We start from the raw sequence: 19,708 nt of genomic DNA, 5'->3' as shown, positions 1-19,708 counted from the left end.
TTTTATTAAAATTTAGAATTAAAGAATGAAATAATTTTTATTATTTTTTATACTCTTAAATAATTTTTTAACAAAAATTTAAAAACAGGATTAGGCAATAAATAACCTTCATTTACCTCGTAGTAAAGCCCTTGTAGTATTTGCACAAGAGTATCATAACTGCAGGGAGATGTATACGCAGATCATGCAGAAATATTTCGTAATTAGTGACAAACAGGAGTAACGAGGATGGCACGCCTTGTGAATTAAGTTCTTCGTCGTAAATCACAATTTAACTAAAGTGCTATTCTCTCTCTCTCTCTCTCTCTCTCTCTCTCTCTCTCTCTCTCTCTCTCTCTCGTTCTCTTAAACTGCTCCCCATGCCCTCTTTCCTTTTTACGCTCAATATCTGAGGCAATAAATAACCTAAAGACTAATTAACTAATACCCGGTCGGCTAATGGCGGTCTGTGAAGATTTCTGTTTCATTGAACTCGTTTTTCCTGCTTTTCATTTATTGTCATTACCATCCACAACGCAAATGTCAAAAAGTATCGTATAATTCCTCTTTTTCTTTCTTATTTCTTGTTTCTTCTGAAATTCGCGCGGTAACCCAGGTTCAAGGGATCAAGGGGCCATTTGATTGGATAAACAAGTTGCCACGGATATCGAGAAAGTTTCCTCGCGGTTCCGAACTGTCGCTTGACGTTTCGCATCCAGATCCCAGCCAGTATAATATCGCCAGTGAGAGACGAGAATCCTTCGGGAGATCCGCTAGTCGTACACACGTAATAGAACCGGGATCAAAATGATAACATGTATGGCATATTCTTATTCTGAGCTTTCCTTTTTTCTTTATCTTTATGTTATTATTCTTATTCTTTTAAAGTACCGGGTATAGGTCAAATTTTTTTTACAACTATTATGTATTTTTATTCGCAAATCCCGAGAGCTTCAAAAATGTTTTCTTATAAATTTAGATATAACTTTTTTATACATCGAGATGATAGTTATAAATTAAAAAATTTTTTTTTAAGTTGTTATTTATGTGAGTTTTTAATTTTTTTTTTTTTTTTTTTTTTTTTTTTTTTAATCAAAAATATATTATATAAATTTGATTATTATTTTTTTTTGTCATATTTTATTTTGAATGGGTTTAGTTAATATAATTAAATCGAGAAAATATTAATAATGTGGAAAAAAAAATTCAGACATTTTTTTGTTCATCTAGAAAATTAAAAAAAAATTTTTTTATGAGCTGGAAATAAAAAATTTTTGGTAATTTTTTGAATGAATATTTTAAAAAATTTATTATTTATTTTTAAAAATATTTTATAAAATCAGAAAAATTGAAAATTTTCTAAAATCTGTACGAACATATATTAAGATGATAAAAATATGAAGATGATAGTTTATAAGTAAATTAAATTTAGTTAGATAATATGTGCCCCGTCAGCCTTCTTGCACTCGAAGAACTTTTCCAAAGCTGCAAGGCAGGACGTTCTCCAACGAGAAGGAGGCTAAGGAGCTCGCCTGCGGTTGTTGAATCAAGAATGTCACAAAATAAAGAATTTAAAACCGCTGACTCGCCAGATCCTGGTACTATATTATCGAGTTCAAGTGTAACAGTCCTCATTCTCTTTCTGCAGAAAATATACGGGTTTATTTTAGCACCGGCCCAAGTCCAAGACTCCAACCGCGATCCTCAATATCTTATTCTCGAGATCCGGGAAACTGATTAGATAACGAAAATAATTAATGATGATAATACTTGGAGAGTTTTAAAAATATTAATATATTTTTAAAATATTCTCAAGAGTTTTCCGAGATTGAAGGCAAATCTTGAAGACAAGAGAAAAGAAAAGCTTGCTTAGTGTATTCCGGATGTTCACCCACCGTGAATTCGTCCTTGAGCCGATGAACAAAGTTCATTCCTCACGGCATTCCGGTTTTATTTTCGACTTTGTCATTTTTTAATAGTCGCTGGGTTTTTAATATTCATATTTAATATTTTATTTCGTTGGAAATTGACTTCTATTTTTTTACAAGATTAATAGAAATAAATTCGATGTCAAAAAAAAAGATTTTTTAATTTCAAAATTACTTAAAATGAAATTTATCAAAAATTTGAAAATATTACATTTATTTTTCATTTAATTTGTTAATTTTTATGGCTAAAATTAAATAAAACCCCACTTTTTTAAATTTCATACAAATTTAACAAATTAATATTATTTAATTTCATAAAAATATATAAAGTTGAAATTTTTATGATCTGCTAAAAAAATTGAATTTCTTAATTAATAAAAAAAAATTTAAGTAAATTTTACTTAATTCAAGAATTTTTCATCTTGATTCAAGTTAATTTTTTTTTTTTTAGTGTAGGCTAGATATATTGGTAAGACGTTAAATTTAATTATTTTATAAATTAAAAATTTTTTTTCTTATAAAAAACTATTTTAAAAATTCTAAAAAAAATAAATTTTGTTTAAAACGCGGCAGCTGTTAAAACATTCAAATCATTTTATATTATTTTGAAAGTTATAAATGAATGTATCATAAACAAAAAATAGTTTGAATAGTTCAAGGATAGTTAAAGCTTTCCCTAAAGTTATAAATAAAGCAACTGAAGCATTATAATTCTTAAGCAAATATATTTATTCAATTAATAGCGTGCCAAAAGTTATCGAGGGACTGGACAAACTTTGCCGTCCAGCGACAACAACAAACTGGAAAATACAAAGAAATAGTTTGTTGTTTTGGATAATTCTGTTTGGCCGAGTACCTAGACTTGTTTCTGAAAACTTAATGCCCTACTCGCTAACGAGTGAGGTCAATCCTCGAGAGAGGAAGAGGAGAGTGTCATTGTGATAGTAAAGGTGCCTGAATAAATATTTATTTCCGGGTGTCCTTACACCGAAAACCGGACCAAGAATGTGGGTGACGCAGCTCTAATACAAGAAGAGGCTCCCAGGAGGATAACGATGCCGTAGACGGCAAAACACTAAAACCTAAAAATGGTAAGCCTTCTGCTGAGTATATACGCCAGGAAAAATAAATAAAGTATTAGATAATAATAAAAATAGTATTTGTTTCAACATGAAAAGACGCAGTCAGCAGTGCGGAGGTTCAAAAGCTTGCTTGATAAATAAAAAACGATGGATGTATTATACTGGGAGGCATTTTCGATTATTAAGATATAGAACAAATCTCTCAAGAATATATCTTTTTTTTTTTTTTTTTTTTTTTTTTTTTTTTTGTAGACTGGAGAAAATGTATACTGATCAATATAAATGTATTGGGCTTCAATATTTACTGAGAAAGAAATCAAAGTACTTTTTTTTAATTTTATTTATTACGATGAAGAATTTTTCATAAAAAATTTGATAAACTTTTTCTGATTAATTTAATTTATAAATATTAAAGTACAGTGCAAAATTTTATTTATTTATTGTTTTTTTGTATTTAAAAAACAATTCTTTTTAAAGCAAAAAATTTAATTTACTTTATAATTATCAAGAATTTTTTTTATAAAATTTTACAATATTAATTTGAATTAAAAATCAAATATTTTTCATAATTATTTTGAATATTTTAATACAAAATTTGATAAATTTTTCTGTAAAAATTCACTTGAATAAGCATTAAAATTTTGTTCTGATTCAAAATTTTCAACAAAAAACATTAAATTAAAAAAAAAAGTTTCTAATTTTATTGAACAATATTAAATTAAATAAAAAGTTGCCTCCAAAAACTTTTTGAACAGCGCAAAGTTCAAAATAAAGTTACGGCTCGCTCTTTGAGTCTAAAATCGCCTAATTAAATTCTCCTAAATTAATCGAGAATTTCTGTCTGTAAAAAAAAATTATTTATCAAATATACAATTTAAATTTAATTTGAAAAAGTACTTTTTATGATAAAAAATTCCAATTCTCATCTTTACAGCAAACAAATTCCGACAAGAGCTTTTATTTAAATGTATTTATAAAAATATATTTATTTATTTTGGACCAGAGATATTTGACATTCAATTGGCGTCAGGATATTGCCGTAGGTCTTATTCTGGAGTTTACCATTTCAGTACGCATCCACGTGCTCGATAGAATCTTACAATAGAATCTGTGGAAGAATACAGAAAAGGAGGAAACTGTGAAGCTGCGGATACAGTGGAGCAGGGAGGTGAATAAAAAGCCGAGGAAGAATAAGAAGAAAGAGCGGGTGTGAGCGGACCAGAAGGGAGGACGTTACGTCGATGATTCTCAGTCCGCCTCATGTCATTGTAAATCGAATGGAAAATGGAGTATTGAAATTCAATGAATTTGGAACTTTGACCCGGTATGAAAGGTCGGGAAGGATGTGAGGTCGGAGATGGGAGGCAGTCCCGAGATATCGAACTGCACGCCCGACAAGTGACCTACTTAATCATCCCTGCTGGCAGTTTCGCCATCTCCATCTCCCTCCCGGCTTTATTCTCTTTGCGCTTTCACCCTCCGCCCGCCACCGACGCCTTCCACAGCAGCATCGTCACCATCCCGCTTTGTACCTCCATTTTTGTCGCTCACCCTTTGATTCCTCCCCAGAAGTAGAGCGAATCGTTTCCAAATGTCCATACGCTCCGAAATTCCTCAAAGTTCTGAATAATAGTCAAACAATTGCGGTTTTATTGTACACAATCCTCTATTGCCTGGTTAAAGTTTCAAGATGTCTTCTCAGGTAATTAAAGCCATCTGCTATAATGATAATAATAATAATAATAATAATAATAGTAATAATAATAATAATAATAATAATAATCAAGCGAAATTGTCTTTAAAAAAAATTTTTAAAATATAAAAAAATTCATTTTTACTCCCGCCGGGAATCGAACCCTGATATTTTTGGGTGGAAATATTAACAAGCTAAAAAATAAACTTATTCAATTTTTGGTGGAAGAAAAATTAGTTTTTGACATTTAAAATCAATTAGAAAATTTTTTTAATCAATTTCTTTGGTAAAAAAAATTTTTTTTGAGTATATAAATGTCAAAATTTATCGAAAAGACATTGAACAAAAATCTTAAAGTGAATTTAAAAATAACCAGAAAACAAACAACTTAAAAAAGTTTCTTTTTCTTGTTACAATTTGTACCCTAAGGCGAAGGAAGAAAAACATTTTTTTCAAACACAAATATTTATTGTTTGGAAATCCAATAGCCTGGAGGGCAATAACAGGATTACGGAATTATAAAATAAATTTAACGATCAAAGTGCTATAATTTACAACCCTCAATAAAAAAACATCCGAATCAAGTACTTTATTACTTTTTTACGAAATTGAAGTATAAATTAAAATTTAATTAGCCAATTTTACGTAATTAAACTCCTGCATTCTTCTAATTTGGAACTTAATCAAATAGCCAATTATTGAACATTAATTTTTTCAAATAACCACTCTCACATTAATAATATCAATTGCATTATTGATTATTGATGATAAATATCTGAAAAAAAATTTTTTTTAAATGAAATTGAAAGGATTGTGAAACATAGACTTGTTAGTTATTTATCCCGGGAATGGATACGACCAATTAAACGAAAGAGTTGGTATCGATTGGTGTAGCCAGCGGCGTGAAACTGAAAAAGCGCATAGACACGTCAAGCATCCTTTCTTTGCTCGTTTTATTTTACTGTTTTAAAGTAACTCTTTTTATCTTGAACCATTTCATTACCTCCAGCTCGATTCTCTGGCACGAGGTCTAGTCGTAAAAAGCTTTTTTACGCGATTCCCGATTACTCAGTCACCACGAAAGGATAAAAGCATTTGCGTAGACCCGATTCACGTGTTACATGTACACGCCGTACTACTACCAATGATACATCTTGATAAATAAAGTTAAGAATAATCTTTATCTCTTCTTCCTATTTCGTTCACAGTTTTCTTCTTTTGGAAGAACAAAAATAATTTTACGTCTGAACGGCGAACAAAATATAGAAATTTTTTCTATTTTTGCATAGGAAAAATTCCTATGTTGACTTAGAAATTTTTCCAATGGTAAGATTCAAGAAAAATTCATTTATAACATGAAAAAAAATTTTTTTATTCAATTGAAAAAAAATAGAAATCGAAAAAACACCATTCTCAAATTTTCAGGATATTTGTTTATTGTAATATAATAATAATAATAATAATAATCAATAAATTATAATATTGAATAATTTTTTTCTATTTTTTCCCAAAAAAAATATTTAATAAAAAAAATTTTGAAAAAAAAAATTGATAAGTCAATTTTTGAAACAGTTTTTAATAAATTATTAAAAAATTGTACCAAATAGTATTCAAGTTCAAAAATTATTAAAAAAAAAAAAATTCTGACTTCCATTTATTTAAATAAAAATTCAAATGAATTTTTTTCTCCATAAAAGTGCATTAGAAATAATTTATTTACTCTTTAATAAAAGTAAAAACAATTTTCTAAATAAATAACTTGTGAAGTAATTGAATAAACCAATTTGAAAATAAAAATTTAGCATATATAAAGCTATTGAATGTTGCTTAAAGCTCATAACCCATAAATTTGACATCAATTAATTCCAACAGTGATATAAATCGAGCATGCATGAGCATTACCCAGTAATGTATCTTACTTTTCTCTTTTATATTTACCCGAACTCCGCTTACATACGTAATAGTAATATATGCGACTGTATGTATTATACATATGTATAAATTATGCGACATACTCTGAATGCCCTCAAGTATCTAGTACTTTCTCGACTTGAATACACAACAAATCTTCCTCCTGGATATAAAGTATAATGGAAAACTATCCGCCTTTCCGCATCCATGTTCATATCTACACACTTTATATTTTTTTATTTTTTTTACTAAAGCTTCGAGCGATGTTTTAATTATCTGCCAAAAGTGCATTATTCAAAGCAAGGCTTTTTGTTATCTCTAAATATTTTTTAAAAATTAATTCCTTAAAAAAAAAAAAACCGAATAGAAGCTTTTTCTGTATTTCTATATTTTGCAAAGTAACAGACGCGCTCGGTAGAGGGCGCGCAGCCAGTGGAGGAGATCAGGCGCTTTTATTCATTAATGTCAGTCTAGAAGTTTGCGTTTAATATTGTATAGTTTATTTTTAATCGATTTATTTTGTTTCTATACAAAGAAAAAAAATTAATTGCAAAGGGGTCGATAAAAAATTTAAAATTTCAAGTAAAGTCTGTTAAATGTCGAATAAATGTCTCGGTCAGTAATTAAAATTTATAAATTAACGTCAAATCGGCTGTATAATTACTGAATAATTTTTTAGCTTGACATTTTTTTAAATATCGAACTGGGTGAGATAGATATAAATTAAAATTAATACGCTACTGTCTGATGTCGAGGATAAATTCATTTATGACATGAAAAAAAATTTTTTTTCAATTAAAAAAAAATATAAATCGTTGTTCAAAAATCGTATTAATTAAAAAAATATTTTTTAATAAAATAAATAATTTATTTAAAAAAAAATTGAACATAAAAATTTAAAGGTAATCTTTTTAAATTCACTTGAATTGAAACTCAGTACAGAATAAAATAAAATAAAATAAAATAAAATAAAATAAAATTCTGAGGAGCAATAGAAATAAAATAAAAATCTGGAATAAAAGTATCAAAGTATTAAAGTTAAAAAATGGACTATTTCCTTCCCTTCTCATTACAGCCGGGTTTCTTCGACATAAATAAAATATCCTCGCTGTTATTATGAATGTGTTTTTTTATCAGACATTTGATAAAAGATAAAGCATAATAATAAATAGCAGCCGACTGGGCTAGGCTTCAAGAGCAAGTAGAGTACTTCTTTAGTTCTATATACTCGCCTGGGCAGATATATCGACATAAAAGACAACGTAAACTTTATGTATGATATTTTAACGTTACTCTCACCCGTTAAATAAATATATATATAAGTATAACTACAACTCGTTACATCTCTATCTGTATTTGTATGATATATTATCTATCACATTGGTATCGATTTAAGTCTAAACCGGAGAGCTTTATGAATAATTTATAATTGCAATAGTCTACTGAAAGGAACGATATGCCGGCGTATTATAATATGAATTACAGTCTCTGTAAATCTAATTTCTCATTTGAAATAGTATTGATTCATTTTTGACGTCAGACGAGCTTTTTTAATATTAAGTTATAAGTATTTGTGTTTGAAGTTTAAAAAAAAAAAAAAAAAAAAAAAACCGATTCTTTCGTCTCGGATCCGGGTCAACCATCCGCTAAAATTATTCTCGCGGTTCACTGTACTCAGATTATTAGATTCATTCCATGTTGAATTAAAATTATTGAAATACTTTCAAGCTTTGACAAACTGTTCAATTATTAAGGAGCTTTTAGTTTAAGTCGAAATCATCAGTTAAATTTAAAAGATACGAAAAAATTATAAGATACATTTTTTTGTACACGGTGAAAAAAATATTGGGATTTTTCCAATGGTAAGATTCAGGAAAAATTAATTTATGACATGAAAAAAATTTTTTTTTCAATTGAAAAAAAATAGAAATTGAAAAAACACCATTCTCAAATTTTCAGGATATTTGTAGAAAATGTCAAAATTTTATTTGAGAAGAAGAAAAAAAAAATTAAAAATATTTATCATCGAGAAATTCGGAGTTTTTTCGAAAAATCTTAAAAATAACGATGAAGATAGGTCCAAATAATTTTTTTATATTTTTTCCCAAAAAGAACATTTAATAAAAAAATTTTTGAAAAAAAAAAAAAAACGTCCTGATAAGTCAATTTTTAAAAAAGTTATAGCAAAATTTCGAGGAAATTTTGTTTTACATTTCGAAAAAATTAAAAATCCAGCAAATTATGGACGGTGTGGCTTAAATTGCCATAACTTTTTCAAAAATTGACTTATCGGGACGTTTTTTTTTTTTTTTCAAAATTTTTTAAATTAAATGTTCTTTTCAGAAAAAAATAGAAAAAAATTATTTGAACCTATCTTCATCGTTATTTTTTAGATTTTCCAAAAAAAACTCCGAATTTCTCGATGATAAACATTTTTAATTTCTTTTTTCTTCTTCTCATATAAAACTTTGACATTTTCTACAAATATCCTGAAATTTCAGAATGAAAATTTAATAAAGTAAATTTCATAGAAATCTAACGATTGCCTTGGTCTTGATGATCCTTCAATTAATGCTATAATATGTACTTATAAATGAATAAAATATTTTTTTTTTTTTCAACAAAACTTAAAATAAATCAATTTGAATTGAAACACGAGCTTTTACTGCTCTTTAATAACACAAGTGCCTCGAGCATTTTAAAAATAAGTATTGTGTATGTTCGAAGCAGGAAATACTGAAATTTAATATTGTATTTCTAATTGTTACGTAAAATAATTGCGATAATTGGGAAATTGATTTAATTGGATATTTTGAATAGTGAATATTATAGACGCTATTAATAATATTCGATAGTGGCGGCTAATTGAAACTGAGGTTAAATAGAATAAATAAACGACAGTTTAATGTTTATTGGGACGTTATGAATCGATCAATTTATAAATTAAATACACTTCACTGATAAAAGATTCACGGCAGGTGAAATTTTCATTTTGTTTTCGTTTTATTTAGGAAAAACCAAACGATTTTTACGCATCACTAGAGGTAATTAGATACGCCACCATTAATAACCCTCGGCATCAACGGATTTTAATTATTGCCTTTTTCCAACTTCGATGAAAGATGGGTTTAATTTGTGGGTTTTTACTCTGCCTTTTTTTTTTTTAAGTTTATTGAGTTTGTAAAAATTTATTTTGTTTAAATTTTGACTGCAAATACTTTTAAAAAATCCTAAAAAATTCATAAGGACATTTTTCCTACAAAAAATATCTCATATGATTTTTTAATATCTTCAATACGTTATCCAGAATATTAATTAAAAGTTTTTTCAAAAATAAAGCTTTTTTACAACAAACTTGAAAAAATATTTTTCAAGCTCCCGTGTAAAAAAATTGTCGTAAAATTGTCGTTTGATTAAGATATTAAACGTGACACAAACCAAGACTTTTTTTTGGCGCCAAAAAAAAAAAATTCTGAGAGCAGATTTTTGAAATTTGTTATGAAAATTAATTTTTAGATGATTTTACGACTATTTAAAAATTTTTTTAAGACAAGGAGCTTCTTCAAAATAATTTACTTGATTCAAGTAAATTTTTTTTTCTGTGTACAAAAAATGTACCTTAAAATTTTTAATATTTAACTCATAATTTTTATTTAACTGAAAAAAAAAAAAATTATCCAGTCACATAACAGTAGCATTTGATAAATTAGATTATATTAAATAAAAGCCATTAAAATTACTGGAATCAAAGTCCAGTTTAAAAGAAGTAATAAGTAGAATGTCAGTTAAACTGTTAAATTCAAACAAAAGCTGTAACTGAAGTTATTTGAAGGTTTAAGTTAAAACGTTTCACTTATTAGCTGTCGTTTGCACTATTACCTCCATCTCTTATCCTCCAGTAGCTCAGCTCCTAGTAATACTCGTTCTAGTGAAGCGCCGGAGTGCCCATTTGATAATTTATTTACGTCAAGAGTTCATTTCCACGTTAAGCCACTGGATAGACCAAATAACCGTCCGAGGAGATAAAAATAGTGATAAAAAAATTTCACCAGATAAGAGTGGATAAAAATAAAAATATAAAAGGGTAAATGAAAAATAAAACAACTGCAAACTTCTTTGTTGTAACCTGAACCTCGCTCTTGAATTTCTTAAACAAGTAATGCCAAACACTGAGTAGATTTCCCCGTAGAACACACCTGGGATTCGCGATCTAGAGATAAAAGCTCAGGATCCTTGGACGAGAAGATGCTTTTGTATAACCGCCCGAATTATTAACAGACGCGTATTTTTTAACCTTTTACTTCAAACTCCCGGCTATTTACTCCTGTTTAGTTTTATCATTTATTATTATTTTTTTTTTTTTTTTTTTATTTACAAGTGATTTCATTTTTGCGACCTTTAGTTTTTTTTTTTTTTTTTTTTTTTTTGATGAATTCATAAAAAAAATCGAACATAAAATCAGTTTTAAAGAAATAGTCTTTATAGAAAATCTTAATGCATTTATTTCGATCGCTAAAACTTTTTCAATAAAATGAATTTTATATAACTTACTAAGCGACTACTTCGATACTGAATACTCGCCACTTGAGGATTGATTATTTTTTTATGCAAGTTACGAAATTCAGACGGAGGATTTGGGAGCTTGAAAACAAAGTAATTTTTTTGGGAAAATTACTTTGAAAGCTTTGAAAAAAATAAAAATATTTTTTTATTGAATTATTTTAAATTGCAGATAGCATTAAAAAAATTAATAAAATTATTTTATGAATAAAAAATGAACAAGACTTTAAATTGATATTTAATACAGCCAAATTTTGGAGTTTTCTTATTTTTAAATTAATCTAGATCGATTAGATGAAAAAGTTTGTGATAGGATTTAGAGGTAAATAATTTATTTGATCTGTTAAGATAGTTCTGTCGATACTGCAAGCGTCAGATATCAAATACAAAGTTTGATTTATCTAGTAGATTACCCTATGCAATGTCGCGCAAAAGAAAGAAAAACAGAGACAATTTTTTGTTAATTAATTTATAGAAAAATAGCGCTTGTTCTAAATCTGTAGTTTCAATTATGCAAAATATTTTGTATGGTATTTTTTTTTACCGTTTCTATTTTTATTTAAATCTAGATGGGACTTTTTGGAAAATAAAATTTTAAATTGGTAATTATTAAAATTATGTTCATTTTTTTAAAGAAAAAAAATTGATTTTTTTAAAATTGATTTATAAAAAAATTTTCAATAAAAAAATAGATTTTTTTTACTTTTAAATTGAAAAATGGAGCTGAAAAAAAATTATTTTTTGTAAATAATTATATTTCTTTAAAATTATGTCGAAAAAAGCTTAAAAACTAAACTTAATATTTTTTATCAATAAAAAAAAATTAATTAAAAGAAAAAAAATATTTTTATTGATAATTTTTTTTGTTATTGCTTTTCAAAAATTAAAATTCTTAGATTTTATGAAAAAAATTAATAATACTAAAGTTATCCGACGTTTTAAATTTTTTATTTATTAAATTATAAATAAAAAACATTTTCAAAAAATTGCGCTAATTTTTTTTCAATTTTTTTACACATGAAATTTTTTTTTATTTTTTTTATAATAATTTTTTCAATAAAAAAAAAATAATTAAAAATTTTTTTTTTTTATTTATTAAATTATAACAAAAAAACATTTTTTAAAAATTGCGCTAATTTTTTTCAATTTTTTTACACAAAATTTTTTATTAATTTTTTTCAATTAAAAAAAAAATTCTAAAAATTTTTAAATGTCGGCTAAATTAATTTTAATCAAAAATAGGAAATTTTGAAGAATTTTCAAAAATTGAAAAAAGATATTTTTGATAGAGAAGAAAGATAAGAAGAAAAGTACCGATCGATAGCTGTAATAAAAGGGATGCCTTCATTACTTTGACGACTACGTACTGTTATCATTATTGCCGGAGTTGATAATTTGTGAGATTTCTGTTGGCTAATTTTTATAACAGACTAACATACATAAACGCGGACAATCTCTCGTGCTGTTACACAATATAATAGCGATCAAATGAAAGTACACATATGTTGTTTGTCACGCGAACAGATTGAATCACGCGTTCTCAACAGCCATCAAGTGTATAGTCATATAGTCGTATAGTTGTACATTGTACTGATGTATAGATGATAGATAGATATATATGTATATATGTCGATGTATTAAACCAGTGAAACAGCTGATTGTGTGGGTCGACAGCATTTTCTAGTGTCTGTTCTCGTTCACGTCAATGTTCTTTTTTAAATTGAATTTCTCAGCTTGACGTCAATAACCCGGGACATTTATTCGATATATAGACTAGTCTCCTCAGTAGCCGCTATTTTACCGTGAAATGCGATAAAGATATTTTCCTAAAGTAATCCCAGGATTATTATCTTTTTTTTTTTTTTTTTTAATTTTGTACCGTAATCCTTTTGTGTATAAGAATGCGCACAGAAAAATTTTATCATCTATGGTATCAACCGAGTTGATTCAAAATTTACATCATTTGATAATTTAAAATCTGTATCTATACAAATAGAGAAAATTCTTGACTTTAGAATAAATTTTCTAGATTCAAAAAAATATTGAGAAAGGATAAATTTATTTTCGATGGAAAAATAATAGTTATTGCCTTTATTTAAACCCGGGAGCCCAAAGGGCCAATAACAGGGTTACTCAATTTATACAAGGTAGATTGTGAGCATAAAAAGTATTTTTTAAAAAAAACTTTATGTTGAATCAAACGAAAAAATTTTAAAATTTAGTAAAATACACTTAAACAAAAAAAATTTTTTTCTCCGTGATTTTTCTGTGTAATAAATTTACTAGCAACCTTGCAGTCTCTGTGTGATTTTAAATAAATAAAGATTTGTTTTAATTAATAATGAATTTTGTTAAATTACACCGTACTTTCTTAAATATTGAAGTTTTTAAAAATATAAGCTCATCCTGATATTACACTCATCAAGAGCTTTCATTTGAGTACCCACATGCATTTTCATATATTTTTCATATATACATATATATATAATATATATATAATATATATATATATATATATATATATATATATATATATATATATATATATATATAAATATATGAAAAATTGATGCGGGTACTCAAATGAAAGGTCTCGATGAGTTTAATGCCTGTGTGAGCTTATATCTTCAAAAATGTCAATAGTTTACAAGATACAAGGTCATTTCTTAATTATTTATCCTCGACACAAAATTTTTATTCTGTTAATAATATAAACTATTAAAAAAATTTTTTTTTCACATAAATCTCAAAATTTTTAACTAGTTGTCGCAAAAATTTGATAATAATTCACATAAAAATTTATTAGTAAAATAAAACTACTCTAAAGATCAAATTTTACTACATCACGTAATTTTAAAAGCAATTTTTTTTAATGATTTATATAGAATAAACCGAAATTTTGATAAATCAAAATTAATTTGTTTAATAGAGTTTATCTTGTAAGTTTATACCGAGAGTTGTAAACCACAGTTAGGTAAAAGTGATGGAAAAGCGTGAGATTATTCATGATTTTAATTGTGGCCGTTGTTAGCTGAGCCATTATTAAATTCATAAATCTAGTGAGTACACGCATATACATCCACATATATGATATTTCTCTTCACATAACAGTCTTTTATATATGCAGATGGGGGTAGGGGTGTAACGTCGCATTGTGACTCGAAACTTTTCTCGGCTATTCAAAACGAATGTTACTGGTACAATGTTCCATTAGAATTTAATGTTAGATTAGGTATAGTATAACTTCTGGGATATTGTTAACCGGTTTTCTCAGTTTTCATGTCGCCATTCTCATTCTCATTCTCGTTCTCCACCCGGCCCATAAAATACTGAATGCTGGATGTTGTATTAACTATCCTATCAATTTGTCAGTCGTCAAAAGTTACTTAACTCTCGGCTGCTAAACAAATAACTTCATTAATTATTGGATCTAGTTAATCAAAAATTTACCCTACTAAAGTTTTAATTGGCGGTAAATATTTTTAGTGCGGATAAATACCTTGGAAAATAATTATTTTAACAATTTTAACATTCAATTCTGTCAGAGATTTTTTTTAGATAAAAAAAATCTTTAACTATTATTATCTATGGTGCAATAATAATTATTTATTATTAAAATTTTTCCTGTAATGTAATTTAATGTTATTTTAATTTCAAATTATTTAAAATTATTTTTGTCTATTTTAATAATTTTTTAAAATTGATAAATGCAATTAGAAGATTAAAAAATGAGTTTCTTAAGTTAAATTAAATATAATTAGAGAGGTCTTGACCTAAATTTGTGCATTTGGAAGATTTAATATAGATTTTTGGAATAATTAATTTTTTATAATAAATTTTCAGTGTAATTATAAATAGATTAAACTTTCAGCAAAGTAAAAAAATTTTGTGACGTTCATATCTTTTTTATAAAATAGATTTTTATAGTAAAATTGCTTGACACAATTTTTTAATTTTTCTTAAAAAGTAGACTAGTTAGAAAAAAAAATTTTTAAAAAATCTCATTTATAATTTTTTAAAGTTAAAATTAAAAAAAAAAAAATTCTTGTTACAATTTACTTGTTAAAAAAATTATAAAAATTATCAGAAGTTTCTCAAATTCAGTATCATGCAATTTTACATATTTTTTTTTATAGCCAATTTTTTTTTTTTTAAGTTTTTGGAAGAATTTTAGATATTTTATTAATTTTATAAACTTGTACCGTCAAATTAATAAAATAGCAATATTATTCTTGTAATTTATCCCAAAATTCTCCGAAGAAATTATATTATTAAAAATATAAAAAAATAATTTATTTATTAAATAAATTTTTTTTTATTAAATTTAAAAAAAAAAGAAGAAATACTTTTTATTAGTAATTAATTTTCTAGAAATTAAAGCACTTAACAATAAAATTACTGAGCTATCATCTCGATTTACCCACTTGAAAAAATAAAATAAAATTACGATTGTAGTAAAAATTATTACACAATTTTTTAGCAATTGTTTCCCAAAGGGAATAAAAAAGGTCTGTCGATAAATTTGAAAGATAAAGAGGCAAGAAGGTTGAGCGTTTCCATTATATGACCGGCTATCAAATTAATGTCGGACGGATGTGAAAATTTGAGAAATTGAATTTATCTGAATTGTGACATTGACAACTGAACTCCCGGGTCACCCATAGAGCACTCAACAGTTATATAATAACAATAAAAATAATAGGACCTCTGAAAAAGGAATTAAAAATTAAAAGAGCTATTGAAGAAGAGAACGGACAATGTGTAATAAATGAACTGCGGAGTTGGAACAATGAAACGAGTAAGTGGTTTTATTGGTTTTTTTCCGATTGACAACACGAGTATTCAATTTTTACATCCCGGTTTACTTCCCATGGCTATATATCAAAGTTAAACTTTAAACTGCACTATGGCATTTAAGTAGTCGGAAGTGGAGCAGAATATGAAAGAGAGAATAAGCTATCGGTTAAATTTACGCTGCATATCAGTGGATAAATTTCCTTTTATTCTTTGCCGTTCGGAATTCAAATGACCTTTAAGCGACTTTTCTTCTTTCAATTAAGCCCAGCTCGCTTCTTATGATAATAAAGATACAAGCTGGCCAATTTCGCTGTTAAATATCGAAGTTTACCTCCGGCAAAAAAATACGGTCCTGTTTTTCGTAGATTTCATGGAGATCTATTGCATTGGTCCTCGTGGTGGAACTTATGGTTCAAAAGTTTAGATATTGGAACTTTTTGTCTTGTTTTATTTACCATTCGGCCATTAGCCATTGCATTGGCATTAAAATTAAATAAATAAAAAAAAAAATTAAAATTTTCACTTTTATCGTATTTCCGTGCAATAACAATTAAACACGATATCGTATTTAATTTCTGTAAATTGCAATTAAAAGCTCATTGAATAAGCTTTAATTTCTGTGCTTATACATTTTTTTTTTTTTTTTTAATTGAATAGTAGAGTGCATCAAAATTTAAACCGGTAGCAACCTTTTAATAACTCGAAATTCCAATTTTGAAAGGTTGCTTTCGGATATTAAATTTTGACGCACCCTATTAAATAGTTTAGGAATAACAAAAATTTGAATTCTTCAAATTCCTAAAAAAATACTTTTTCTATTTTTTTGGAAAATAACTATTGAATGCGATAACTTATAAAAATTTTTTGGATTGTATCTAAAAGCTTAATAAATAAGTTTTAAGCTGCATTGCCTCTTGGCTTGAGTTGAAAAATTCTTAAGCTAAGAAATTTCACTTGGTTTAAATAAATTTTACTTGATTTAAGAATTTTTCGTCTTTATTCAAGACAATGAGCTTTTTCAAAATTATTTTCTTGAATCAAATTAATTTTTTTTTCAGTGAATAAGATTATATTCTGTAAGGCCCTTTTAGGGAGCTTTGGCTTCAAGGTTTAAATTATTAAATAAATAAAAAAAATAAACTAAAAATTACTTACTCTGTCTATTTAATGGAATTTTCTCTTGCATTCGTTTTAAAAATGATTATTTTATTATTTGTAGGATTCACTTTGAAATCTACTTCCATTTCGGCTGCCGGTTGTCTCTTTTTGGGTTAAACACGAATTAGAGAAGACTTGTTTGGAAATAAAAGGCATTAAACAGAGAAGAATAGTAGGAAGTGTGAGTAGAAGTGGAAATAAGAGTATATAAAGGAAAAATGTAAAGATAAATTGGAGTTTGACGGTAAATCGAAGGTCGAGTGATGTGCTTTAGGATGATACCGATGAGAAAAGAGGATTGGAGGAACTCGGTAAAAACAGAAACGGCCATATTCGTTATGAATATTGGCACTTGTTCAGGGTCTCAACTCGATTTTTACGTTCTTTTATTTTTATAATCTCTTATTTTATATTTCTTCTTTTCTCTTTTCCACATTTTACAACCCCGATATCTGGTCACAGTTCCGTTTAGTGTGGATCGAGACCCCGAGGTTTCTTCTCTCTTGTCCGGCTTTACAACGAGACGATATTAAACGATAGCAATAAAATTACCGAGTCTATATAACTTTTTCGTATTATTGAACGGGGTTTTATTTTTCCCCACTGTTCCGGAGTTTAACTTTTACTAGTTTTTATTGTTTTGTACTTTATTATGCCGAGCTTTTTATTAATGCTGTATGTCGAACTCCGCTGCCAGATTGAGATTTATTGATACGGCTTATATTATTATTATTATTATTTGTTATTAATTGCTCAGGGGGGTTTTCCCCGGAGTCCGACTCTCCGAGGGCCCAGCCTGAGCGCCATCCATTACTGCTGCACCACTCCGCACAACAAGGCGGTTAGTGAGTGCAGCAGGCCAAATTCATTTGCCTAAGTAGACGCAGGGATCCCAAAATGACAGCCCTTTGCATCCGCACTGCTAGAGACACGGCTGCTGAACTGCAAGCCGGTATCTTCGCAAGTGAAGACACAAAAGACTGTTTCATCCCTCCAAGGACGCCGACAACCAAAACGACGAGCTTGACACGGTAACCTGGGTAGAGTTTGCCAATTTCAAACAGGAGATCCTGATATATCTGGTGTTTGTGCTCTTCTTTGGCCGAGATATTGTATTCGGCTGGGGCCGAAAACTCAATGACATAAATGTCACGAGTAGCCTTGTCGAAGAGCACAATATCAGGTTTGTTGTGGTCAATCCGCCGGGTTGTTGCGAATGGTATGTTCCAATAAATTTTGGAACTTTATTATTATTATTTGTTATTAATTGCTCAGGGGGGTTTTCCCCGGAGTCCGACTCTCCGAGGGCCCAGCCTGAGCGCCATCCATTACTGCTGCACCACTCCACACAACAAGGCGGTTAGTGAGTGCAGCAGGCCAAATTCATTTGCCTAAGTAGACGCAGGGATCCCAAAATGACAGCCTTTTGCATCCGCACTGCTAGAGACACGGCTGCTGAACTGATTATTATTATTATTATTATTATTATTATTATTATTATTATTATTATTATTATTATTATTATTATTATTATTATTATTATTATTATTATTATTATTATTATTATTATTATTATTATTATTATTGTGTGCACTACGAATATGAATATGAATTTTATGAATTTGAATGTAAATGTAAATTCTTGTTTTATTACTATTCTTTTTTATTTTAATTCGTTTTTCAGAGCGGCTGTGGGAGAAGGAAGACCTGGAGGAGCCAAGAAGAAATGAGGCGGACGTGACGTCACAATGACATGATGAAGAGCCTGGTGGGAATCATGTGGATAGTCTTGGTTCTCATATCAGGTAAGAAGATTATTTTTATTGTTGAATATTTGTCCGCAGTTAATTATTTTCAAGAATTTTTTTTTTTTTTTTTTTTTTTATTACTCAATATCAAAATCTATTTAATTTTTTTTTTTAAAGAAGAAATTTAGTTCTAAATCTTGAGAAAAAAATTCAAATTTTTTACAATAAAATTTATACGAAAAAAATTAATTTAAATAATAAAAATGTAAATTCTACGAGGAGCTGAAGAGATTTTTGAACTATAAAAAAGAAATAAAATTTGATTTTCGGTATTTTTTATGGTAAATTTCATAGTGAATCTATTTCAATGAAATTGAATTTTGGGCAAAAATTATTGATTAAATTTTTTAGATATAAAATGTCAATAATTAAGAACTGACCTTGCTATCTCGTGAACTATTGACATTTTTAAAGATACAAGCTCATCTCGATGTTACACTCATCGAGACCTTTCATTTGAATACCCACATCAATTTTTCATATATTTTATATATTTATATATATGATAAATATGTATATATGAAAAATATATAAAAAATGCATGTGGGTACTCAAATGAAAGCTCTTGATGAGTGTAACATCAGAATGAGCTTATATCTTAAAAAATGTCAATAGTTAAGAAAGTACAGTGCAATTTAACAAAAATCATTATTTAATAAAGCACAATTTTATTTATTTACAGTTCACAAGCCACGGCAGTCACATAGTGACTGCAAGGTTGCTAGTTTTGTAGTCAATTAATTTTTCATTTAATTCTCACAAATAACAAATGTTATATTTTAAATTATTTAC

The 19,708-nt window shown here is 27.5% G+C and overlaps 1 protein-coding gene across 9 annotated transcripts in view; it reads left to right on the top strand.

Moving 5' to 3' along the window:
- Nachra3 (nicotinic acetylcholine receptor alpha3 subunit) overlaps positions 1-19,708 on the top strand; it is a 78,723-nt gene that overhangs the window by 47,039 nt on the left and 11,976 nt on the right. For 8 of the 9 annotated variants that reach the window (XR_012479885.1, XM_074248738.1, XM_074248737.1 and 5 more), the window contains one exon: positions 18,793-18,913. Coding sequence is in view for 8 of the 9 variants with exons in the window: in XM_074248738.1 (XP_074104839.1) it covers positions 18,862-18,913 (52 nt within the window). In the remaining variant the exon portion in view is untranslated. Of the gene's footprint in view, positions 1-4,621; positions 4,692-18,792; positions 18,914-19,708 lie in introns of those variants that run through there. The other variant, XM_074248739.1, reaches the window with a different exon arrangement.

The sequence above is a fragment of the Cotesia typhae genome, unplaced genomic scaffold, assembly GCF_013202065.1.
Source record: "Cotesia typhae breed Kobodo isofemale line unplaced genomic scaffold, CoteBio_Ctyphae contig_5, whole genome shotgun sequence".
Lineage (NCBI taxonomy): Eukaryota > Metazoa > Arthropoda > Insecta > Hymenoptera > Braconidae > Cotesia > Cotesia typhae.
Note: the sequence above shows the minus strand (reverse complement) of the source record. Positions and strands in the feature narration are given on the sequence as shown.